This window comes from Bombina bombina, chromosome 7 (genome assembly GCF_027579735.1).
Source record: "Bombina bombina isolate aBomBom1 chromosome 7, aBomBom1.pri, whole genome shotgun sequence".
Taxonomy (NCBI): domain Eukaryota; kingdom Metazoa; phylum Chordata; class Amphibia; order Anura; family Bombinatoridae; genus Bombina; species Bombina bombina.
The window spans coordinates 295,826,839-295,852,557 of NC_069505.1; the positions used below are offsets into that span (position 1 = coordinate 295,826,839).

At 42.2% G+C, this 25,719-nt stretch overlaps 1 protein-coding gene across 6 annotated transcripts in view; it reads left to right on the forward strand.

Annotated features, from left to right (window-relative positions):
• The window catches only part of SLMAP (sarcolemma associated protein), a 494,984-nt gene that overhangs the window by 429,678 nt on the left and 39,587 nt on the right, over positions 1-25,719 (forward strand). For all 6 annotated transcript variants that reach the window (XM_053720860.1, XM_053720859.1, XM_053720862.1 and 3 more), the window contains 2 exons: positions 2,610-2,669; positions 2,900-3,025. In XM_053720860.1, coding sequence (XP_053576835.1) covers positions 2,610-2,669; positions 2,900-3,025 — 186 coding nt within the window. The remainder of the gene's footprint in view (positions 1-2,609; positions 2,670-2,899; positions 3,026-25,719) is intronic.

The following is a 25,719-nucleotide window of genomic DNA, read 5'->3' on the forward strand; positions in this document are numbered from 1 at the left end:
GTGTAGATATCATGGCCCATAGACACAAAAATGTTCGTTCCCTAATGTACCTTTAGCTATTTTTTGTTTGAATGTTTGTTGGGATATTCCATATAATTTAAAAAAAATCCTACGTAGACTAGTCTATAGTGGACTTATTACATGGAGTAATATGAATGAAGTCTGTACTTTATTCCTAAGTTCAATGCTAACTATAACTTCTTGGGTTAGAGTTTCCCAATGTCAGCTGTACACTACATGGTACGTACCAATGCATATGTAGCTTGTGATTCTTTGTCTCTTCAGCAATACGCCATATGTGGAAAATACCTGGCATGTACGCATACTTATTGATTTAGATATGTTAATGCCATTGAACATCGTTATTATTCCCCCTTCGGGCGATGTATTCGAGGAGGTATTATGTGTGCTAGGTACTTCAATTTTCTTGACATGGAGTGGGTTAAATGAAAGTATGCTGAGATGGGAGATATGACCAGTTCTACATTTACTTACTCCTACACTGTATGCCATATGGAAATTTATAACTGACTCTAGAAACCATCATGTGTGCTAGGTTTTATGTGTGCTAGATATCATGTATGATGGGTATCATGTGTGCTAGGTACAATGTGTGCTAGGTGCAACACGTGCTAGGTACCGCGTGTGCTCGGCAAGGCGGGTGCTGGATACGGTGTGTGCTAGGTATAGCGTGAGCCAGGTACAGTGGGTGCTAGGTACAGTGGGTGCTAGGTACAGTGGGTGCTAGGTACAGTGGGTGCTAGGTACAGTGGGTGCTAGGTACAGTGGGTGCCAGGTACAATGGGTGCCAGGAACAGGGTGGGCCAGGTACCGCGTGTGCCTGGCAAGGCGGGTGCTGGGTACAATGTGGGCTGGGTAACGCATGTGCTCGGCACAGCGTGTGCTAGGTACAGCGTGTGCTGGGCTTCGCGTGTGCTGGGCACCGCGTTTGCTGGGCTTCGCGTGTGCTGGGCTTCGCGTGTGCTGGGCACCGCGTGTGCTGGGTACGGTAGATGCTAGGTGCCATGTGAGCTAGGTACATCGTGTGCTAGGTACAATGTGTGCTAGGTACAATGTGCGCTAGGGGCCACGTGTGCTCGGTAAGGCGGGTGATGGGTACGACGTGTACTAGGAATAGCGTGATCTAGGTATTGTGTGCGAGGTACAGTGTGTGCTAGGTTCAAGGTGTGTTAGGTAACGCGTGTGCTCGGCAAGACGGGTGCTGGGTTCGGCGTGTGCTAGGAATAGCGTGAGCTAGGTATCATGTGTGCTAGGTTTCATGTGTGCTAGGCATTTTGTGTGCTAGCTATCATGGGTGCTAGATTTCATGGGTGCTGGGTATCATGTGTTCTAGGTACCATATGTACTAGGTTCAATATGTGCTAGGTACCGCGTGTGCTAGGCAAGGTGGGTGCTGGGTACGGCGTGTACTAGGTATAGCGTGAGCTAGGCACGGTAGATGCTAGGTACAGTGTGTGCTAGGTACAGTGTGTGCTAGGTACACCGTGTGCTAGGTACACCGTGTGCTAGGTACACCGTGTGCTGGGTACACTGTGTGCTGGGTATAATGTCTGCTAGGCACAGTGTGTGCTGGTTACAGTGTGGGCTAGGTTCAGATCCATTAATACATATTACTGCACCTTATCCTGACTTGATCTTTGGAGGAGCATTAAATTTAATCTATAAGTACCACTTCCCCCCCCCTCCTCCCATATTCAGAGCCCACGCCAGGGTTCATTCTTGGTGAACTATTTTCACCACAAATCCCTGCAATTTATTTATGATACATCAGTGTTTTATCAGCTATTGCAAACGGACCTGCGTGTCCGATCCTTTTGTTTGCGTATGTTTGAACAGGGGTCCTGCGTGTCCCCAAGTGTTACCTTTCATACTAAAACCGAATAAAAATTCATTTAAAAAAAAAAAAAAAACAAGGGCACTTTAATTAATTTCACTTGTTTCCTTCAAATACTTACCTTTTAATCCTGACAGCCGCTGCAGCGCTTCCTCCGCCCGTCACAAGCCCTCTTCGCCGGTCCAAAATCATGAATCAGTCTTCCTCCAATCAAGGCGTTGCCTCAGGCCAAGATTCCCCTGGGGGGGGAGCCGTGATTGGAGAAAGCTGGATTTGTCATTTCTTAAGTATTTGAAGAAAACGTGTGAATTTGAAATTTTGATGAATTAAAGTGCCCTTGTTTTTAATAGGATTATTAAAAACTGGGCACCGATTCATTTAAATTGACCTTCACTTTAAAAAATGACATTTTTGGACTGAATAGCTTAGAGCTGAAGCTTGGCAGTTACTTAGTAACAAGCATCACATACAAAACGTCATTTTATTTCATCAGATTATGGCGACTTTAATGGAATCTGCAAGTTTTCTTCAAATGTACTATGCATTAAAGATGTGAAACTGTTACAAACATCCTTTTATTTTCTCTAAAATCCGTCCCCCCCCCACCCACACACTTTTTTTTTATAAATATAATGGCACTGGGTGATAATGATTTATAATAGATTACATTTTTTAAATTTATTGGATATTTTCAGCTTTAGCATACCTTTATGTTTTAATTAAATGATCATAAATTATTTTTTTTCTTTTGCAGACGGCCAAATGGATGAGCAGGAGTTAAATGAATCCATTAACAAAAATGCTTTGTTAAAAGGTAAGCTCAGTAATGTATATCTGTTGCATTTAATTAAAAACATTTAAAATGAATTACAAATATTTTCAATTTTCATAAAAATGTATGTTCTTGTGAATAATTACTTATGTATTATCCTTATCCAATGGGGAGTAGGAGAAAGTCCAGCCTATTTGAATGGGCATTCCTGCAGCTGCTTTATGAGGGATTAATGTTCGATACGTAATTCTGCTTTCCTCCTCTTATGCCAGATGAGATGCACCATGTGCAGACTGGGGCTAATGAAGCAAGACTTGATATCCAGCACCTCCACAAGGAACTGTTAGATGCCCAAGAACTGGCAAAGACAAGTAAACACAAATGTATAGAGCTGCAAGGTGAGAGTCTGCTCCAACTGCAAATAATTCCCATCATCATGTTCTCTGCTTCCCAGTGATTTATAAGGTTAGCAGGGATGCCCAACATCATAACACGAGGCCCCTAGATCAATGTTTTAGAAGCTTTAAAGTGATAAGAAACCCAAAAAAATGTATTTTCTAATTTAGACAGAACATACAATTTTAAATACGTTTCTAATTTACTTCTATTACCAAATTTGCTTCGTTCCCATGTTATCCTTTGTTGAGAAGATACCTAGATAGTTGTCTGGAGCCCTATGTGGCAGGAAATAGTGCTGCCATTTAGTGCTCTTACAATTGGATAGCATTCTTGCAGAACTGCTGCCATATAGTGCTCCCGAGGAGAGAACTCTGCTGAGCTTAAGTAGCTGCTTTTCGACAAAAGATTCCAATTGAACAAAGAAAATTTGCTAAAAGAAGTAACATTTCTGAGTCGAGAAACAAACATTTTGGGTTTCATGTCCTTTTCTCTAGTAAGGTGTATCCAGTCCACGGATTCATCCTTTACTTGTGGATATTCTCCTTCCTAACAGGAAGTGGCAAAGAGAGCACACAGCAGAGCTGTCCATATAGCTCCCCCTCTAGCTCCACCCCCCAGTCATTCTCTTTGCCGGCTCTAAGCAATAGGGTCTCTCTCGGAAGGGTAAAGTGAATGTGGTGTTAGATTTGTATTTCTCCAACATTGGTGTGTCCGGTCCACGGCGTCATCCTTACTTGTGGGATATTCTCTTCCCCAACAGGAAATGGCAAAGAGTCCCAGCAAAGCTGGTCACATGATCCCTCCTAGGCTCCGCCCACCCCAGTCATTCTCTTTGCCGTTGCACAGGCAACATCTCCACGGAGATGGTTAAGAGTTTTTTTGGTGTTTAAATGTAGTTTTTATTCTTCTATCAAGTGTTTGTTATTTTAAAATAGTGCTGGTATGTACTATTTACTCTGAAACAGAAAAAGGATGAAGATTTCTGTTTGTAAGAGGAAGATGATTTTAGCAGACAGTTACTAAAATCGATTGCTGTTTCCACACAGGACTGTTGAGATGAAGTAACTTCAGTTGGGGGAAACAGTTAGCAGACCTTTCTGCTTAAGGTATGACTAGCCATATTTCTAACAAGACCATGTAATGCTGGAAGGCTGTCATTTCCCCTCATGGGGACCGGTAAGCCATTTTTCTTAGTTAAACATAAAAGAATAAAGGGCTTCAAAAAGGGCTTAAAAAACTGGTAGACATTTTTCTGGGCTAAAACGATTGCTTTACTAGGCATATTATGCAGATTCTAACTAATAATGGTTATTATAATCTTGGGGATTGTTTAGAAAAACGGCAGGCACTGTGTTGGACACCTTTTTCAGATGGGGGCCTTTTCTAGTTATATAGCTGGGACTGTATAGGGGTTAAATGTAAAAACGGCTCCGGTTTCGTTATTTTAAGGGTTAAAGCTCTGAAATTTGGTGTGCAATACTTTTAATGCTTTAAGACACTGTGGTGAAATTTTGGTGAATTTTGAACAATTCCTTCATACTTTTTCACATATTCAGTAATAAAGTGTTTTCAGTTTGAAATTTAAAGTGACAGTAACGGTTTTATTTTAAAACGTTTTTTGTGCTTTGTTGACAAGTTTAAGCCTGTTTAACATGTCTGTACCATCAAATAAGCTATGTTCTATATGTATGAAAGCCAATGTGTCTCCCCATTTAAATTTATGTGATAATTGTGCCATAGTGTCCAAACAAAGTAAGGACAGTAATGCCACAGATAATGATATTGCCCAAGATGATTCCTCAAATGAGGGGAGTAAACATGATACTACATCATCCCCTACTGTGTCTACACCAGTTATGCCCACACAGGAGGCCCCTAGTACATCTAGTGCGCCAATACTTATTACCATGCAACAATTAACGGCTGTAATGGATAACTCTATAGCAAATCTTTTATCCAAAATGCCTACTTATCAGAGAAAGCGCGATTGCTCTGTTTTAAACACTGAAGAGCAAGAGGACGCTGATGATAATTGTTCTGTCATACCCTCACACCAATCTGAAGGGGCCATGAGGGAGGTTTTGTCTGAGGGAGAAATTTCAGATTCAGGAAAGATTTCTCATCAAGCTGAACCTGATGTTGTGACATTTAAATTTAAATTAGAACATCTCCGCGCACTGCTTAAGGAGGTATTATCTACTCTGGATGATTGTGACAATTTGGTCATTCCAGAGAAATTATGTAAGATGGACAAGTTCCTAGAGGTTCCGGTGCCCCCCGATGTTTTTCCTATACCCAAGCGGGTAGCGGACATAGTAAATAAAGAGTGGGAAAGGCCCGGCATACCTTTTGTCCCCCCCCCCTATATTTAAGAAATTATTTCCTATAGTCGACCCCAGAAAGGACTTATGGCAGACAGTCCCCAAGGTCGAGGGGGCGGTTTCTACTCTAAACAAACGCACTACTATTCCTATCGAAGATAGTTGTGCTTTCAAAGATCCTATGGATAAAAAATGAGAGGGTTTGCTTAAAAAGATTTTTGTTCAGCAAGGTTACCTTCTACAACCAATTTCATGCATTGTTCCTGTCACTACGGCAGCGTGTTTCTGGTTTGAGGAACTAGAAAAGTCGCTCAATAAAGAATCTTCGTATGAGGAGGTTATGGACAGAGTTCAAGCACTTAAATTGGCTAACTCTTTTATTTTAGATGCCGCTTTGCAATTAGCTAGATTAGCGGCGAAAAATTCAGGGTTTGCTATCGTGGCGCGCAGAGCGCTTTGGCTAAAGTCTTGGTCAGCGGATGTGTCTTCCAAGACAAAATTGCTTAACATTCCTTTCAAGGGTAAAACATTATTTGGACCTGATTTGAAAGAGATTATTTCAGACATCACTGGGGGAAAGGGCCACGCCCTCCCACAGGATAGGTCTTTTAAGGCTAAAAATAAGCCTAATTTTCGTCCCTTTCGCAGAAACGGACCAGCCTCTAATTCTACATCCTCTAAGCAAGAGGGTAATACTTCACGACCCAAACCAGCCTGGAAACCAATGCAAGGCTGGAACAAGGGTAAGCAGGCCAAGAAGCCTACCACTGCTACCAAAACAGCATGAAGGGATAGCCCCCGATCCGGGACCGGATCTGGTGGGGGGCAGACTTTCTCTCTTTGCTCAGGCTTGGGCAAGAGATGTTCAGGATCCTTGGGCGCTAGAAATAGTTTCTCAAGGTTATCTCCTGGATTTCAAGGAACTACCCCCAAGGGGAAGGTTCCACAGGTCTCAATTATCTTCAAACCAAATAAAAAGACAGGCATTCTTACATTGTGTAGAAGACCTGTTAAAGATGGGAGTGATTCATTCAGTTCCAATAAGAGAACAAGGGATGGGTTTTTATTCCAACCTGTTCATAGTTCCCAAAAAAGAGGGAACATTCAGACCAATTTTGGATCTCAAGATCCTAAACAAATTTCTCAGGGTACCATCGTTCAAAATGGAAACTATTCGAACGATCCTACCTACTATCCAGGAAAATCAATTTATGACTACCGTGGATTTAAAGGATGCGTACCTACATATTCCTATCCACAAGGAACATCATCAGTTCCTAAGGTTCGCTTTTCCGGACAAGCATTACCAGTTTGTGGCACTTCCATTCGGATTAGCCACTGCTCCAAGGATTTTCACAAAGGTACTAGGGTCCCTTCTAGCGGTTCTAAGACCAAGGGGCATTGCAGTAGTACCTTACTTGGACGACATCCTGATTCAAGCGTCGTCTCTGTCAAAAGCAAAGGCTCATACGGACATCGTCCTAGCCTTTCTCAGATCTCACGGATGGAAGGTGAACAAAGAAAAAAGTTCTCTGTCCCCGTCAACAAGAGTTCCCTTCTTGGGAACAATAATAGATTCCTTAGAAATGAGGATTTTTCTGACAGAGGTCAGAAAATCAAAAATTCTAAGCTCTTGTCAAGTACTTCATTCTGTTCTTCGTCCTTCCATAGCGCAGTGCATGGAAGTAATAGGATTGATGGTTGCAACAATGGACATAGTTCCTTTTGCACGAATTCATCTAAGACCATTACAACTGTGCATGCTCAGACAGTGGAATGGGGATTATACAGACTTGTCTCCGACGATTCAAGTAGATCAAAAGACCAGAGATTCACTCCGTTGGTGGCTGACCCTGGACAATCTGTCACAGGGAATGAGCTTCCGCAGACCAGAGTGGGTCATTGTCACGACCGACGCCAGCCTGGTGGGCTGGGACGCGGTCTGGGAACCCCTGAAAGCTCAGGGTCTATGGTCTCGGGAAGAATCTCTTCTCCCGATAAACATTCTGGAACTGAGAGCGATATTCAATGCTCTCAAAGCTTGGCCTCAACTAGCAAAGGCCAAATTCATAAGGTTTCAATCAGACAACATGACTGTTGCATATATCAATCATCAGGGGGGAACAAGGAGTTCCCTGGCGATGGAAGAAGTGACCAAAATAATTCAATGGGCGGAGGATCACTCCTGCCACTTGTCTGCGATCCACGTCCCAGGAGTGGAAAATTGGGAAGCGGATTTTCTGAGTCGTCAGACATTCCATCCGGGGGAGTGGGAACTCCATCCGGAAATCTTTGCCCAAATAACTCAATTATGGGGCATTCCAGACATGGATCTGATGGCGTCTCGTCAGAACTTCAAGGTTCCTTGCTACGGGTCCAGATCCAGGGATCCCAAGGCGACTCTAGTAGATGCACTAGTAGCACCTTGGACCTTCAACCTAGCTTATGTATTCCCACCGTTTCCTTTCATTCCCAGGCTGGTAGCCAGGATCAATCAGGAGAGGGCTTCGGTGATCTTGATAGCTCCTGCGTGGCCACGCAGGACTTGGTATGCAAACCTGGTGAATATGTCATCGGCTCCACCATGGAAGCTACCTTTGAGACAGGACCTTCTTGTTCAAGGTCCATTCGAACATCCGAATCTGGTTTCCCTCCAGCTGACGGCTTGGAGATTGAACGCTTGATTTTATCAAAGCGTGGGTTTTCAGATTCTGTAATAGATACTCTGATTCAGGCTAGAAAGCCTGTAACTAGAAAAATTTACCATAAAATATGGAAAAAATATATCTGTTGGTGTGAATCCAAAGGATTGCCATGGAACAAGATAAAGATTCCTAAGATTCTATCCTTTCTACAAGAAGGTTTGGAGAAAGGATTATCTGCAAGTTCTCTAAAGGGACAGATTTCTGCTTTATCTGTCTTACTACACAAACGACTGGCAGCTATGCCAGATGTTCAAGCATTTGTTCAGGCTCTGGTTAGGATCAAGCCTGTTTACAGACCTTTGACTCCTCCCTGGAGTTTAAATCTAGTTCTTTCAGTTCTTCAAGGGGTTCCGTTTGAACCCTTACATTCCGTAGATATTAAGTTACTATCTTGCAAAGTTTTGTTTTTGGTTGCAATCTCTTCTGCTAGAAGAGTTTCAGAGTTATCTGCTCTGCAGTGTTCTCCTCCTTATCTGGTGTTCCATGCAGATAAGGTGGTTTTGCGTACTAAGCCTGGTTTTCTTCCTAAAGTTGTTTCTAACAAAAATATTAACCAGGAGATAGTTGTACCTTCTTTGTGTCCGAATCCAGTTTCAAAGAAGGAGCATTTGTTACACAATTTGGACGTTGTCCGTGCTCTAAAATTCTATTTAGAGGCTACTAAAGATTTCAGACAAACATCATCCTTGTTTGTTGTTTATTCTGGTAAAAGGAGAGGTCAAAAAGCGACTTCCACCTCTCTTTCCCTTTGGCTTAAAAACATTATCCGTTTGGCTTATGAGACTGACGGACGGCAGCCTCCTGAACGAATCACAGCTCACTCCACTAGGGCTGTGGCTTCCACATGGGCCTTCAAGAACGAGGCTTCTGTTGATCAGATATGTAAGGCAGCGACTTGGTCTTCACTGCACACTTTTGCCAAATTTTACAAATTTGATACTTTTGCTTCTTCGGAGGCTATTTTTGGGAGAAAGGTTTTGCAAGCTGTGGTGCCTTCCGTTTAGGTGACCTGATTTGCTCCCTCCCTTCATCCTTGTCCTAAAGCTTTGGTATTGGTTCCCACAAGTAAGGATGACGCCGTGGACCGGACACACCAATGTTGGAGAAAACAGAATTTATGCTTACCTGATAAATTACTTTCTCCAACGGTGTGTCCGGTCCACGGCCCGCCCTGGTTTTTTTAATCAGGTCTGATGAATTATTTTCTCTAACTACAGTCACCACGGTATCATATGATTTCTCCTATATATATTTCCTCCTGTCCGTCGGTCGAATGACTGGGGTGGGCGGAGCCTAGGAGGGATCATGTGACCAGCTTTGCTGGGACTCTTTGCCATTTCCTGTTGGGGAAGAGAATATCCCACAAGTAAGGATGACGCCGTGGACCGGACACACCGTTGGAGAAAGTAATTTATCAGGTAAGCATAAATTCTGTTTTTTTGTTCTACAAGCAAAAGTTTGTTATTTTTAAATGGTACCGGTTTGTACTATTTATTCTCCAGCAGAAAAGGGATGAAGATTTCTGCAGAGAGGAAAATGATTTTAGCATGTTGTAACTAAAATCCACTGCTGTTCCCACACAGGACTGAGGAGTACAAGAAAACTTCAGTTGGGGGGAAAGGTTTGCAGCTTAGGCTGCAATAAGGTATGTTGAGTCATTTATTTCTAGACAAGACTGTGATAATGCTAGAAAAGGACTGATAAGATCCCCATGAGGGAAGGGTAAGCTTTATTCAGAGACTAAGTATGGAATTACAAGCTTGCATTACAGGGCTAATTTATGCTGGTTGACACTTTTTTATGGGTTGACACTTTTTTATGGCAAACGGTTTTTACTTATAAACATCGTTTTTGAGACACTTAGAAGGTCCTTTTGGGTTTCTTTCAGGGGCTGTTACCCACATGGCTAGTATTATAACTCCTAGGAGTGTTTCTTTAGGCCTCAGCGCACCGGAGTAAAGTGGGAGGGGCCTACTTTCGCGCCTCAGATGCGCAGTTAGATGGACTAGATCTTCAGGCTGTGTTCACATGGTGGCTCCTGCTACAATTTGAGGACCCATAAGAAGCTTTTTCCCCATAAATCCGACTCCTAAGGGAAGGTAGGGCCACAGCAGAGCTGTGGCAAGGTGCTAAATTTGTTTTAACCGGTCTGTTAGCTTACTATTGATCCGGTTTGGGCATTAAGGGGTTAATCGATTTTTTTTGCTAGCTGGGCAATCTTACCAATGCTTTAGGTACATACTGTGAAAATTTCAGAAAGTTTGGTGCATTTTTCACTGCTTTGGAAAATTGTGTGCCCTTTTTTATTTCTTAAAGGTGTTTTTGCTTGATTAATGTGATTTCTAAGCCTGTTTGTCTTACTATTAGTCTGTTAAACATGTCTGTCACCAAGGAAAATCCTTGTTCAATGTGTTTAGAAGCCATGGTGGAACCCCCTCTCAAAATGTGTCCCACGTGTACTGATATGTTTATACATTTTAAAGACCATATTGTTACACTTAAAAATGTGGCCCAAGATGATTCTCAGACAGAAGGTAATGAGGTTAGCCCGTTGACCTCTCCCCAAGTGTCACAACCAGTAACGCCCGCTCAAGCGACGCCTAGCACCTCTAACTATTTTACCTTACAAGATTTGGCGGCAGTTATGGATAATACCCTCTCAGTATTTTTATCTAAGCTGCCCGTGTTACCTGCCAAGCGTGATAGCTCTGTTTTAAGAACAGATTATGAGCATTCTGACGCTTTAGTAGCCGTATCCGATATACACTCACAACGCTCTGAAATGGGGGCGAGGGATGTGCTGTCTGAGGGAGAAGTTTCCGATTCGGGAAAGGTTGCTCCTCAGACAGACTCAGATATGTTGGCCTTTAAATTTAAACTAGAACACCTCCGCTTATTACTCAGGGAGGTATTAGTTACTCTGAATGACTGTGACCCTTTGGTGGTCCCAGAGAAATTGTGTAAAATGGACAAGTACCTAGAAGTTCCTGTTTACACTGATGTGTTCCCGGTCCCTAAGAGGATTGCGGATATAGTAACTAGGGAGTGGGATAAACCAGGTATTCAGTTTGTTCCCCCTCCTGTTTTTAAGAAAATGTTCCCCATATCTGACACCACGCGGGACTCGTGGCAGACGGTCCCTAAGGTGGAAGGGGCTGTTTCTTCACTTGCTAAACGCACAACCATACCAATTGAGGACAGTTGTGCTTTTAAAGACCCTATGGATAAAAAAATTAGAGGGTTTACTTAAGAAAATTTTTGTTCATCAAGGTTTTCTTCTCCAACCTATAGCGTGCATTGTTCCGGTAACTACTGCAGCTGCTTTCTGGTTCGAGGCACTGGAAGATGCACTCCAGACGGAGACCTCATATGAGGATATTATGGACAGAATTAAGGCTCTTAAGCTGGCTAATTCTTTTATCACAGATGCCGCTTTCCTACTAGCTAAGTTAGCGGCAAAGAATTCAGGTTTCGCCATTCTGGCGCGCAGGGCGCTATGGCTCAAGTCTTGGTCGGCCGATGTGTCGTCAAAATCCAAACTACTGAACATCCCTTTCAAAGGAAAGACCCTTTTCGGGCCTGAATTGAAAGAGATTATTTCAGAAATCACTGGGGGAAAAGGCCATGCTCTCCCTCAGGACAAATCCTTTAAGACAAAGAACAAACAAAATAATTTTCGTTCCTTTTCGAAATTTCAGGAGCGGTCTCGCTTCATCCTCCCCTGCTGCGCAGCAAGAGGGTAACACTTCACAACCCAGGGCAGCCTGGAAACCTTACCAGGGCTGGAACAAGGGTAAACAGGCCAAGAAGCCTGCAGCTGCCCCTAAGACAGCATGAAGGGGTAGCCCCCGCTCCGGGACCGGATCTAGTAGGGGGCAGACTCTCTCTCCGCTCAGGCCTGGGCAAGAGACGTACACGATCCCTGGGCCTTAGAGATTGTATCCCAGAGATATCTTCTAGAATTCAAGGACTCCCCTCCAAGGGGAAGGTTCCATATTTCTCGTCTGTCTACAGACACGACAAAGAAAGAGGCGTTCTTACGCTGTGTAGAAGACCTACATACAATGGGAGTGATCCACCCAGTTCCAATTGCGGAACAAGGGCTGGGGTTTTACTCAAACCTGTTTGTGGTTCCCAAAAAAGAAGGAACTTTCATACCAATCCTGGATCTCAAAATTCTAAACAAATTCCTCAGAGTCCCATCATTCAAGATGGAGACCATTTGGACAATCTTACCAATGATCCAGGAGGGTCAATATATGACTACCGTGGATCTAAAGGATGCGTATTTACACATTCCTATCCACAAAGATCACCAGTTTCTCAGGTTTGCTTTTCTGGACAAGCATTATCAGTTTGTGGCTCTCCCTTTCGGGTTGGCCGCTGCTCCCAGAATTTTCACAAAGGTGCTAGGGTCCCTCCTGGCGGTGCTAAGGCCGCAGGGCATAGCAGTGGCACCTTATCTAGACGACGTCTTAATTCAGGCGTCAACTTTTCAAAGAGCCAAGTCTCACACGGAAATTGTAGTGGCCTTTCTGAGGTCTCACGGGTGGAAGGTGAACATCAAAAAGAGTTCTCTCTCCCCCCTCACAAGAGTTCCCTTCCTAGGAACACTAATAGACTCGGTAGAAATGAAAATATTTCTGACGGAGGTCAGAAAGTTAAAACTCTTAACTACTTGCCGAGCTCTTCATTCCATTCCTCGGCCATCTGTAGCTCAGTGCACGGAGACAATCGGATTAATGGTAGCGGCAATGGACATAGTCCCTTTTGCCCGGATACACCTTAGACCACTGCAACTATGCATGCTCAAACAGTGGAATGGGGATTATGCAGATTTGTCTCCTCAAATACAGTTGGACCAGGGGACCAGAGATTCTCTTCTCTGGTGGTTGTCTCAGGATCACCTGGCTCAGGGAATGTGTTTCCGCAGACCAGAGTGGATCATCGTAACGACCGACGCCAGTCTGTTGGGCTGGGGTGCTGTCAGGGACTCCCTGAAAGCTCAGGGCTTATGGTCTCGGGAAGAAGCTCTTCTCCCGATAAACATTCTGGAACTGAGGGCAATATTCAACGCTCTTCAGGCATGGCCTCAGCTAGCTGCGGCCAAATTCATCAGATTTCAGTTGGACAACATCACGACTGTAGCTTACATCAACCATCAAGGGGGAACAAGGAGTTCCCTAGCAATGATGGGAGTAACCAAAATAATCAGGTGGGCGGAGGATCACTTTTGCCACCTCTCAGCAATTCACATCCCAGGAGTAGACAACTGGGAAGCGGATTTTCTAAGTCGTCAGACTTTTCATCCGGGGGAGTGGGAACTCCACTCGGAGGTATTTGCCCTGCTGACTCAGCTATGGGGCACTCCAGAATTGGATCTGATGGCGTCCCGTCAGAATGCCAAACTTCCTCTTTACGGGTCCAGGTCCCGGGATCCCAGGCGGTGTTGCTAGATGTTCTAGCAGCGCCTTGGTCCTTCAATCTGGCCTATGTGTTTCCACCGTTTCCTCTCCTTCCTCGTCTGGTTGCCAGAATCAAGCAGGAGAGGGCGTCGGTGATTCTAATAGCGCCTGCATGGCCACGCAGGACTTGGTATGCAGACCTAGTGGACATGTCATCCGTTCCACCATGGACTCTGCCAATGAGGCAGGGCCTTCTACTTCAAGGTCCTTTCAAACATCCAAATCTAATTTCTCTGCGTCTGACTGCTTGGAGATTGAACGCCTAATTCTATCTAAGCGTGGTTTCTCTGAGTCGGTTATCGATACCCTGTATCAGGCTAGAAAGCCTGTCACCAGGAAAATCTACCATAAGGTTTGACGAAAATATCTTTGTTGGTGCGAATCCAAGGGTTACTCATGGAGTAAGATTAGGATTCCCAGGATATTGTCCTTTCTCCAAGAAGGATTGGAGAAAGGATTATCAGCTAGTTCCTTAAAAGGACAGATATCTGCTTTGTCTATTCTTTTACACAAACGTCTGGCAGAGGTACCAGACGTTCAAGCATTTAGTCAGGCTTTAGTCAGAATCAAGCCTGTTTATAGACCTGTGGCTCCGCCATGGAGTCTGAATTTAGTTCTTTCAGTTCTGCAAGGGGTTCCGTTTGAACCTTTACATTCCATAGATATTAAACTTTTATCTTGGAAAGTTTTGTTTCTGGTAGCTATCGCTTCTGCTCGAAGAGTTTCAGAGTTATCTGCTTTGCAGTGTGACTCACCTTATTTGGTGTTCCACGCAGATAAGGTAGTTTTGCGTACCAAACCCGGTTTTCTTCCTAAGGTTGTGTCTAATAAGAATATTAATCAGGAAATTGTTGTTCCTTCTCCGTGTCCTAATCCTTCTTTGAAGAAGGAACGTCTGTTACACAATCTTGATGTGGTTCGTGCTTTAAAGTTCTATTTACAAGCAACTAAGGATTTCAGACAAACAACTTCATTGTTTGTCATCTATTCTGGTAAGAGGAGAGGTCAGAAGGCGACTGCTACCTCTCTTTCCTTTTGGCTGAAAAGCATCATCCGTCTGGCCTATGAGACTGCTGGCCAGCAGCCTCGTGAAACAATTACTGCTCATTCTACCAGAGGAGTGGCTTCCACATGGGCTTTTAAAAATGAGGCTTCTGTTGAACAGATTTGTAAGGCAGCGACTTGGTCTTCGCTGCATACTTTTTCCAAATTTTCCAAATTCGATACTTTTGCTTCTTCGGAGGCTATTTTTGGGAGAAAAGTTTTTACAAGCAGTGGTGCCTTCCGTTTAAGGTACCTGTCTTGTTCCCTCCCTTCATCCGTGTCCTAAAGCTTTGGTATTGGTATCCCACAAGTAAAGGATGAATCCGTGGACTGGATACACCACAAGAGAAAACAGAATTTATGCTTACCTGATAAATTACTTTCTCTTGTGGTGTATCCAGTCCATGGCCCGCCCTGGCTATTAAGTTAAGATTTTTTTGTTTACACTACAGTCACCACTGCACCCTATTTGTTCTCCTTTTTCTTCCTAACCTCCGGTCGAATGACTGGGGGGTGGAGCTAGAGGGGGAGCTATATGGACAGCTCTGCTGTGTGCTCTCTTTGCCACTTCCTGTTAGGAAGGAGAATATCCCACAAGTAAATGATGAATCCGTGGACTGGATACACCACAAGAGAAAGTAATTTATCAGGTAAGCAGAAATTCTGTTTTTTAAATTTTACTACTTTTATCAAATTTTCTTTGTTCAATTGGTATCTTTTGTCAAAAGTGCATTAGGTGAGCCAATAACATGAGGCATAATATGTGCAGCCACTAATCCGCACCTCCTGAAGCTACCTAGGTATACTTTTTCAACAAAGGATACCAAAAGAACAAAACAAATTTGATAATAGAAGTAAAAAAACAACAAAAAGTTGTTTAAAATCGCATGTTCTCTCTGAATCATAGAAGAAAAACAAGTTGGTTTCATGTCCCTTTAAGGACCACAAATTTATGACTATTAAACACACAATATATTTTTTTTAAATGTCTTGTGACACAGGGTCAGATTTAGGTAAGAAAGCACGGTACCCTCTACCCGCTGTTCTCCCCTCCAGAGTGCTCTTTTTTGTTTTTTATTTGCCTTCTTCCCGGGCCACAACATTTATGGCACACACTTTTAGTTCTGATTTTTCCTTGGGGCCACATAACTGTTGCAGAGGGTCGCATATGATCCTCAAGACACCAGTTAGCCATCCCTGATGTAGAGTATGACCTTTTCATAGTTTACTTCTTAAAAAAAACTTTAGTAAAGTTATTGGAAGACGTTACTCTATATCATTTTTACATAGTAAAATGTAAGCGAAAAATGGAGCAGAATTAAACATTGGGGGGAAAGCAGATTCATTTGTATATCTACGGATGATTAAAGTGTTTTTGCCTTAGTACTAGTCACTTTGGGCCCTTCTCAAATATATAGTAAAATAGACTGCAGTCTGATGCTAGTCACAATATTAAAGGGCCACTACTAAAGTCAAATTGATTTAGATAAAGCAAGCAGTTTCAAAAACTTTCTAAGATACTCCCATCATCAAAACATGCACATTCTTTATATGCACACTTTCTGAGGATCCAGTTTCTACTGAGCGTGTGCAAACGTACACAGGTTTTATTTATATATATATATATATATATATATACACACATTTTGTGATTGGCTGACAACTATCACATGATACAGGGGGAGGGGAAATTTTATTCATTTTTGCATTTTCCAGAAATTCTTCTACTGCAAACGTACACAGGTTTTATTTATATATATATATATATATATATATATATATATATACACACACACATTTTGTGATTGGCTGACAACTATCACATGATACAGGGGGAGGGGAAATTTGATTCATTTTTGCATTTTCCAGAAAATCTTCTACTGCTCATTTCAAATTTAAAGTGCTACTTCATTGTCATTATTGTGTATTTGGCAGTTATTCAATTCTATTGTATTTAGTGGTCATTTTAAGAGAAGACAGATTAAAGGGACACAATACTCATATGCTAAATCACTTAAAAAGTGAGGCAGCATAACTGTAAAAAGCTGACATGAAAATGTCACCTGAACATCTCTATGTAAAAAGAGAAGATATTTTACCTCAATTTCTTTAGCTCCCCAGGGTAAGTGCTGTGTGAATAGTTAGAGCTGCTGTAAAGCTGCAAGTTGAAAAAAACAAAACAAAAAACAACAACAACCTTAAACACAAATCCAAACTGCCATTCAGGGACGCTCCCACCTCGGCGATGCCCCACCCCCGCGATGCCCCGCCCCAAAAAAGGTGATTTTGATCAAAGATGTGCAGACAATGGTGTTGATTGCACTAGACACCGATAATAACCAGCAAGTACAAAAAAAAAATATTGCCTCCTTTCCCATTGCCTGCCCTTACCTCCCCGTCTATCTGACTGACACACTTTGACTCCTCGGCTCCAGTTCACCAGTCCAGAGCAGGCACTCCACCACCCACGTACACAGCGCAGTACACACACACACTAGTACTGTAGGCACTGTAGGTAGGCACCAGAGGGGGCGGGGATATACAAAGAATAACATATATATCCCTGCTTCCCTCCCTCATAACTGGCAGCTAGCCTCTCTGGAGTTTGGCCCTGAGCCTGCCCCTGCCCCCTGGGGCGATGTCTTCTAGACTTTGAGTCTCGCGATCTGCGCTGCGGGAAGCCTGCAACAAGCCGCTCTAGAGTCATGAGACTTCAATCCTATTCCCTACTAGTCAATCTGTCTGACGTCACTGCTGTCAGCGCTTGCTTTCAGTTTGCTTAATTTCAATCCGGGACACTGAATAAAGGTACCTGGGACAGACCTTTAAAATGCGGGACTGTCCCAGGCAATAAGGGACACGTGGTCACCCTACCATCAGCAGTTCGGAGGTCATGCATCATTTTGCTGTGATCTCATGAGATTTCACAGTAAACTTCCTTAAAGGGACAGTCAACACCAGATTGGTTTGTTGTTTAAAAATATTTATAATCCCTTTATTACCCATTCCCCAGTTTTGCATAACCAGCACAGTTATAATAATAGATGTTTCTCTTGTAGTGTATCCAGTCCACGGATCATCCATTACTTGTGGGATATTCTCCTTCCCAACAGGAAGTTGCAAGAGGATCACCCACAGCAGAGCTGCTATATAGCTCCTCCCCTCACTACCATATCCAGTCATTCTCTTGCAACTCTCAACTAAGATGGAGGTCGTAAGAGGACTGTGGTGTTTTATACTTAGTTTATTTCTTCAATCAAAAGTTTGTTATTTTTAAATGGTACCGGAGTGTACTGTTTATCTCAGGCAGTATTTAGAAGAAGAATCTGCCTGCGTTTTCTATGATCTTAGCAGAAGTAACTAAGATCCTTTGCTGTTCTCACATATTCTGAGGAGTGAGGTAACTTCAGAGGGGGAATAGCGTGCAGGTTTTCCTGTAATAAGGTATGTGCAGTTAAAATATTTTTCTAGGGAATGGAATATGCTAGAAAATGCTGCTGATACCGAAGTAATGTAAGTAAAGCCTTAAATGCAGTGATAGCGACTGGTATCAGGCTTATTAATAGAGATACATACTCTTATAAAAGTGTATTTTAAAACGTTTGCTGGCATGTTTAATCATTTTTTACATATGTTTGGTGATAAAACTTATTGGGGCCTAGTTTTTTCCACATGGCTGGCTTGAATTTTGCTTAGAAACAGTTCCCTGAGGCTTCCCACTGTTGTAATATGAGTGGGAGGGGCCTATTTCTTTCATGTAATTAGCAAGAGTCCATGAGCTAGTGACGTATGGGATATACATTCCTACCAGGAGGGGCAAAGTTTCCCAAGCCTCAAAATGCCTATAAATACACCCCTCACCACACCCACAATTCAGTTTTACAAACTTTGCCTCCGATGGAGGTGGTGAAGTAAGTTTGTGCTAGATTCTACGTTGATATGCGCTCCGCAGCAAGTTGGAGCCCGGTTTTCCTCTCAGCGTGCAGTGAATGTCAGAGGGATGTGAGGAGTATTGCCTATTTGAATGCAGTGATCTTCTTCTAAGGGGTCTATTTCATAGGTTCTCTGTTATCGGTCGTAGAGATTCATCTCTTACCTCCCTTTTCAGATCGACGATATACTCTTATATATACCATTACCTCTGCTGATTCTCGTTTCAGTACTGGTTTGGCTATCTACTATATGTAGATGAGTGTCCTGGGGTAAGTAAGTCTTATTTTCTGTGACACTCCTAGCTATGGTTGGGCACTTTGTTTATAAAGTTCTAAATATATGTATTCAAACATTTATTTGCCTTGACTCAGAATGTTCAACTTTCCTTATTTTCAGACAGTCAGTTTCATATTTGGGATAATGCATTTTAACATTTTTCTTACCTTAAAATTTGACTTTTTCCCTGTGGGCTGTTAGGCTCGCGGGGGCTGAAAATGCTTCATTTTATTGCGTCATTCTTGGCGCGGACTTTTTTGGCGCAAAAATTCTATTTCCGTTTCCGGCGTCATACGTGTCGCCGGAAGTTGCGTCATTTTTTGACGTTATTTTGCGCCAAAGATGTCGGCGTTCCGGATGTGGTGTCATTTTTGGCGCCAAAAAGCATTTAGGCGCCAAATAATGTGGGCGTCTTATTTGGCGCGAAAAAATATGGGCGTCACTTTTGTCTCCACATTATTTAAGTCTCATTTTTTATTGCTTCTGGTTGCTAGAAGCTTGTTCTTTGGCATTTTTTCCCATTCCTGAAACTGTCATTTAAGGAATTTGATCAATGTTGCTTTATATATATGTTGTTTTTTCTCTTACATATTGCAAGATGTCTCACGTTGCATCTGAGTCAGAAGATACTACAGGAAAATCGCTGTCAAGTGCTGAATCTACCAAAGCTAAGTGTATCTGCTGTAAACTTTTGGTAGCTATTTCTCCAGCTGTTGTTTGTATTGATTGTCATGACAAACTTGTTAAAGCAGATAATATTTCCTTTAGTAAAGTACCATTGCCTGTTGCAGTTCCTTCAACATCTAAGGTGCAGAATGTTCCTGATAATATAAGAGATTTTGTTTCTGAATCCATAAAGAAGGCTATGTCTGTTATTTCTCCTTCTAGTAAACGTAAAAAATCTTTTAAAACTTCTCTCCCTACAGATGAATTTTTAACTGAACATCATCATTCTGATTCTGATGATTCCTCTGGTTCAGAGGATTCTGTCTCAGAGGTTGATGCTGATAAATCTTCATATTTATTTAAAATGGAATTTATTCGTTCTTTACTTAAAGAAGTCCTAATTGCTTTAGAAATAGAGGATTCTGGTCCTCTTGATACTAAATCTAAACGTTTTTAAGGTTTTTAAATCTCCTGTAGTTATTCCAGAAGTTTTTCCTGTTCCTGATGCTATTTCTGCAGTAATTTCCAAAGAATGGGATAATTTGGGTAATTCATTTACTCCTTCTAAACGTTTTAAGCAATTATATCCTGTGCCGTCTGACAGATTAGAATTTTGGGACAAGATCCCTAAAGTTGATGGGGCTATTTCTACCCTTGCTAAACGTACTACTATTCCTACGTCAGATGGTACTTCGTTTAAGGATCCTCTAGATAGGAAAATTGAGTCCTTTCTAAGAAAAGCTTATCTGTGTTCAGGTAATCTTCTTAGACCTGCTATATCTTTGGCTGATGTTGCTGCAGCTTCAACTTTTTGGTTGGAAACTTTAGCGCAACAAGTAACACATCGTGATTCTCATGATATTATTATTCTTCTTCAACATGCTAATAATTTTATCTGTGATGCCATTTTTGATATTATCAGAGTTGATGTCAGGTTTATGTCTCTAGCTATTTTAGCTAGAAGAGCTTTATGGCTTAAAACTTGGAATGCTGATATGGCTTCTAAATCAACTTTACTTTCCATTTCTTTCCAGGGTAACAAATTATTTGGTTCTCAGTTGGATTCCATTATTTCAACTGTTACTGGTGGGAAAGGAACTTTTTTACCACAGGATAAAAAATCTAAAGGTAAAAACAGGGCTAATAATCGTTTTCGTTCCTTTCGTTTCAACAAAGAACAAAAGCCTGATCCTTCATCCTCAGGAGCAGTTTCAGTTTGGAGACCATCTCCAGTTTGGAATAAATCCAAGCCAGCTAGAAAGGCAAAGCCTGCTTCTAAGTCCACATGAAGGTGCGGCCCTCATTCCAGCTCAGCTGGTAGGGGGCAGGTTACGTTTTTTCAAGGAAATTTGGATCAATTCTGTTCACAATCTTTGGATTCAGAGCATTGTTTCAGAAGGGTACAGAATTGGTTTCAAGTTGAGACCTCCTGCAAAGAGATTTTTTCTTTCCCGTGTCCCAGTAAATCCAGTAAAAGCTCAAGCATTTCTGAAATGTGTTTCAGATCTAGAGTTGACTGGAGTAATTATGCCAGTTCCAGTTCCGGAACAGGGGATGGGGTTTTATTCAAATCTCTTCATTGTACCAAAGAAGGAGAATTCTTTCAGACCAGTTCTGGATCTAAAAATATTGAATCGTTATGTAAGGATACCAACGTTCAAGATGGTAACTGTAAGGACTATCTTACCTTTTGTTCAGCAAGGGAATTATATGTCCACAATAGATTTACAGGATGCATATCTGCATATTCCGATTCATCCAGATCATTATCAGTTCCTGAGATTCTCGTTTCTGGACAAGCATTACCAGTTTGTGGCTCTGCCGTTTGGCCTAGCTACAGCTCCAAGAATTTTTACAAAGGTTCTCGGTGCCCTGCTGTCTGTAATCAGAGAACAGGGTATTGTGGTATTTCCTTATTTGGACGATATCTTGGTACTTGCTCAGTCTTTACATTTAGCAGAATCTCATACGAATCGACTTGTGTTGTTTCTTCAAGATCATGGTTGGAGGATCAATTTACCAAGAAGTTCTTTGATTCTTCAGACAAGGGTAACCTTTCTGGGTTTCCAGATGGATTCAGTGTCCATGACTCTGTCTTTAACAGACAAGAGACGTCTAAAGTTGATTTCAGCTTGTCGAAACCTTCAGTCACAATCATTCCCTTCGGTAGCCTTATGCATGGAAATTCTAGGTCTTATGACTGCTGCATCGGACGCGATCCCCTTTGCTCGTTTTCACATGCGACCTCTTCAGCTCTGTATGCTGAAGCAATGGTGCAAGGATTACACAAAGATATCTCAATTAATATCTTTAAAACCGATTGTTCGACACTCTCTAACATGGTGGACAAATCACCATCGTTTAATTCAGGGGGCTTCTTTTGTGCTTCCGACCTGGACTGTAATTTCAACAGATGCAAGTCTCACAGGTTGGGGAGCTGTGTGGGGATCTCTGACGGCACAAGGAGTTTGGGAATCTCAGGAGGTGAGATTACCGATCAATATTTTGGAACTCCGTGCAATTTTCAGAGCTCTTCAGTTTTGGCCTCTTCTGAAGAGAGAATCGTTCATTTGTTTTCAGACAGACAATGTCACAACTGTGGCATACATCAATCATCAAGGAGGGACTCACAGTCCTCTGGCTATGAAAGAAGTATCTCGAATTTTGGTTTGGGCGGAATCCAGCTCCTGTCTAATCTCTGCGGTTCATATCCCAGGTGTAGACAATTGGGAAGCGGATTATCTCAGTCGCCAAACGTTGCATCCGGGCGAATGGTCTCTTCACCCAGAGGTATTTCTTCAGATTGTTCAAATGTGGGAACTTCCAGAAATAGATCTGATGGCGTCCCATCTAAACAAGAAACTTCCCAGGTATCTGTCCAGATCCCGGGATCCTCAGGCGGAGGCAGTGGATGCATTATCACTTCCTTGGAAGTATCATCCTGCCTATATCTTTCCGCCTCTAGTTCTTCTTCCAAGAGTAATCTCCAAGATTCTGAAGGAATGCTCGTTTGTTCTGCTGGTAGCTCCGGCATGGCCTCACAGGTTTTGGTATGCGGATCTTGTCCGGATGGCCTCTTGCCAACCGTGGACTCTTCCGTTAAGACCAGACCTTCTGTCACAAGGTCCTTTTTTCCATCAGGATCTGAAATCCTTAAATTTAAAGGTATGGAGATTGAACGCTTGATTCTTGGTCAAAGAGGTTTCTCTGACTCTGTGATTAATACTATGTTACAGGCTCGTAAATCTGTATCTCGAGAGATATATTATAGAGTCTGGAAGACTTATATTTCTTGGTGTCTTTCTCATCATTTTTCCTGGCATTCTTTTAGAATACCGAGAATTTTACAGTTCCTTCAGGATGGTTTAGATAAAGGTTTGTCCGCAAGTTCTTTGAAAGGACAAATCTCTGCTCTTTCTGTTCTTTTTCACAGAAAGATTGCTATTCTTCCTGATATTCATTGTTTTGTACAAGCTTTGGTTCGTATAAAACCTGTCATTAAGTCAATTTCTCCTCCTTGGAGTTTGAATTTGGTTCTGGGAGCTCTTCAAGCTCCTCCGTTTGAACCTATGCATTCATTGGACATTAAATTACTTTCTTGGAAAGTTTTGTTCCTTTTGGCCATCTCTTCTGCCAGAAGAGTTTCTGAATTATCTGCTCTTTCTTGTGAGTCTCCTTTTCTGAATTTTCATCAGGATAAGGCGGTGTTGCGAACTTCTTTTGAATTTTTACCTAAAGTTGTGAATTCCAACAACATTAGTAGAGAAATTGTGGTTCCTTCATTATGTCCTAATCCTAAGAATTCTAAGGAGAAATCGTTGCATTCTTTGGATGTTGTTAGAGCTTTGAAATATTATGTTGAAGCTACGAAATCTTTCCGTAAGACTTCTAGTCTATTTGTTATCTTTTCCGGTTCTAGAAAAGGCCAGAAAGCTTCTGCCATTTCTTTGGCATCTTGGTTGAAATCTTTAATTCATCTTGCCTATGTTGAGTCGGGTAAAACTCCGCCTCAGAGAATTACAGCTCATTCTACTAGGTCAGTTTCTACTTCCTGGGCGTTTAGGAATGAAGCTTCGGTTGACCAGATCTGCAAAGCAGCGACTTGGTCCTCTTTGCATACTTTTACTAAATTCTACCATTTTGATGTATTTTCTTCTTCTGAAGCAGTTTTTGGTAGAAAAGTACTTCAGGCAGCGGTTTCAGTTTGAATCTTCTGCTTATGTTTTTCGTTAAACTTTATTTTGGGTGTGGATTATTTTCGGCAGGAATTGGCTGTCTTTATTTTATCCCTCCCTCTCTAGTGACTCTTGTGTGGAAAGATCCACTTCTTGGGTAGTCATTATCCCATACGTCACTAGCTCATGGACTCTTGCTAATTACATGAAAGAAAACATAATTTATGTAAGAACTTACCTGATAAATTCATTTCTTTCATATTAGCAAGAGTCCATGAGGCCCGCCCTTTTTTTGTGGTGGTTATGATTTTGTATAAAGCACAATTATTCCAATTCCTTATTTTTTATGCTTTCGCACTTTTTTATCACCCCACTTCTTGGCTATTCGTTAAACTGAATTGTGGGTGTGGTGAGGGGTGTATTTATAGGCATTTTGAGGTTTGGGAAACTTTGCCCCTCCTGGTAGGAATGTATATCCCATACGTCACTAGCTCATGGACTCTTGCTAATATGAAAGAAATGAATTTATCAGGTAAGTTCTTACATAAATTATGTTTTTGGCGTTTTTTTTTGCACAGCAAAAATTAGACACAGACATCCAGCTTCTTCCTGCATGATCCAGGACTTCTCTGAAGGGCTCAAAAGTCGTATTGAGGGAGGTAAAAAGCCACAGTAGAGCTGTGGCAGTTGTTGTGACTGTTTAAAAAACGTTTTTGTCATTTGTTATTCCGTTTTTGGTATTAAGGGGTTAATAATCCATTTGCAAGTGGGTGCAATGCTCTGCTAACTTATTACATACACTGTAAAAATTTCGTTAGTGTAACTGCATTTTTTCACTGTTATTTCAAAATTTGGGAAAATTTGTGTTTCTTAAAGGCGCAGTAACGTTTTTTATATTGCTTGTAAACTTGTTTTAAAGTGTTTTCCAAGCTTGCTAGTCTCATTGCTAGTCTGTTTAAACATGTCTGACACAGAGGAACCTACTTGTTCATTATGTTTGAAAGCCATGGTGGAGCCCCATAGGAGAATGTGTACTAAATGTATTGATTTCACCTTAATCAGTCTTTATCTATAAAAGAATTATCACCAGAGGGTTCTGTCGAGGGGAAAGTTATGCCAACTAACTCTCCCCACGTGTCAGACCCTTCGCCTCCCGCTCAGGGGACGCACGCTAATATGGCGCCAATTACATCAGGGACGCCCATAGCGATTACCTTGCAGGACATGGCTGCAATCATGAATAATACCCTGTCAGAGGTATTATCTAGATTGCCTGAATTAAGAGGCAAGCGCGATAGCTCTGGGGTTAGGAGAGATACAGAGCGCGCAAATGCTGTTAGAGCCATGTCTGATACTGCGTCACAGTATGCAGAACATGAGGACGGAGAGCTTCAGTCTGTGGGTGACATCTCTGACTCGGGGAAACCTGATTCAGAGATTTCTAATTTTAAATTTAAGCTTGAGAACCTCCGTGTATTGCTTGGGGAGGTATTAGCTGCTTTGAATGACTGTAACACAGTTGCAATTCCAGAGAAATTGTGTAGGCTGGATAGATACTATGCGGTGCCGGTGTGTACTGACGTTTTTCCTATACCTAAAAGGCTTACAGAAATTATTAGCAAGGAGTGGGATAGACCCGGTGTGCCCTTTTCCCCACCTCCTATATTTAGAAAAATGTTTCCAATAGACGCCACTACACGGGACTTATGGCAGACGGGCCCTAAGGTGGAGGGAGCAGTTTCTACTTTAGCAAAGCGTACCACTATCCCGGTTGAGGACAGTTGTGCTTTTTCAGATCCAATGGATAAAAAATTGGAGGGTTACCTTAAGAAAATGTTTATTCAACAAGGTTTTATTTTACAGCCCCTTGCATGCATTGCGCCTGTCACTGCTGCGGCGGCATTCTGGTTTGAGGCCCTGGAAGAGGCCATCCAGACAGCTCCATTAAATAAAATTATTGACAAGCTTAGAACGCTTAAGCTAGCTAACTCATTTGTTTCTGATGCCATTGTTCATTTGACTAAACTAACGGCTAAGAATTCCGGATTCGCCATCCAGGCGCGTAGGGCGCTATGGCTTAAATCCTGGTCAGCTGACGTGACTTCAAA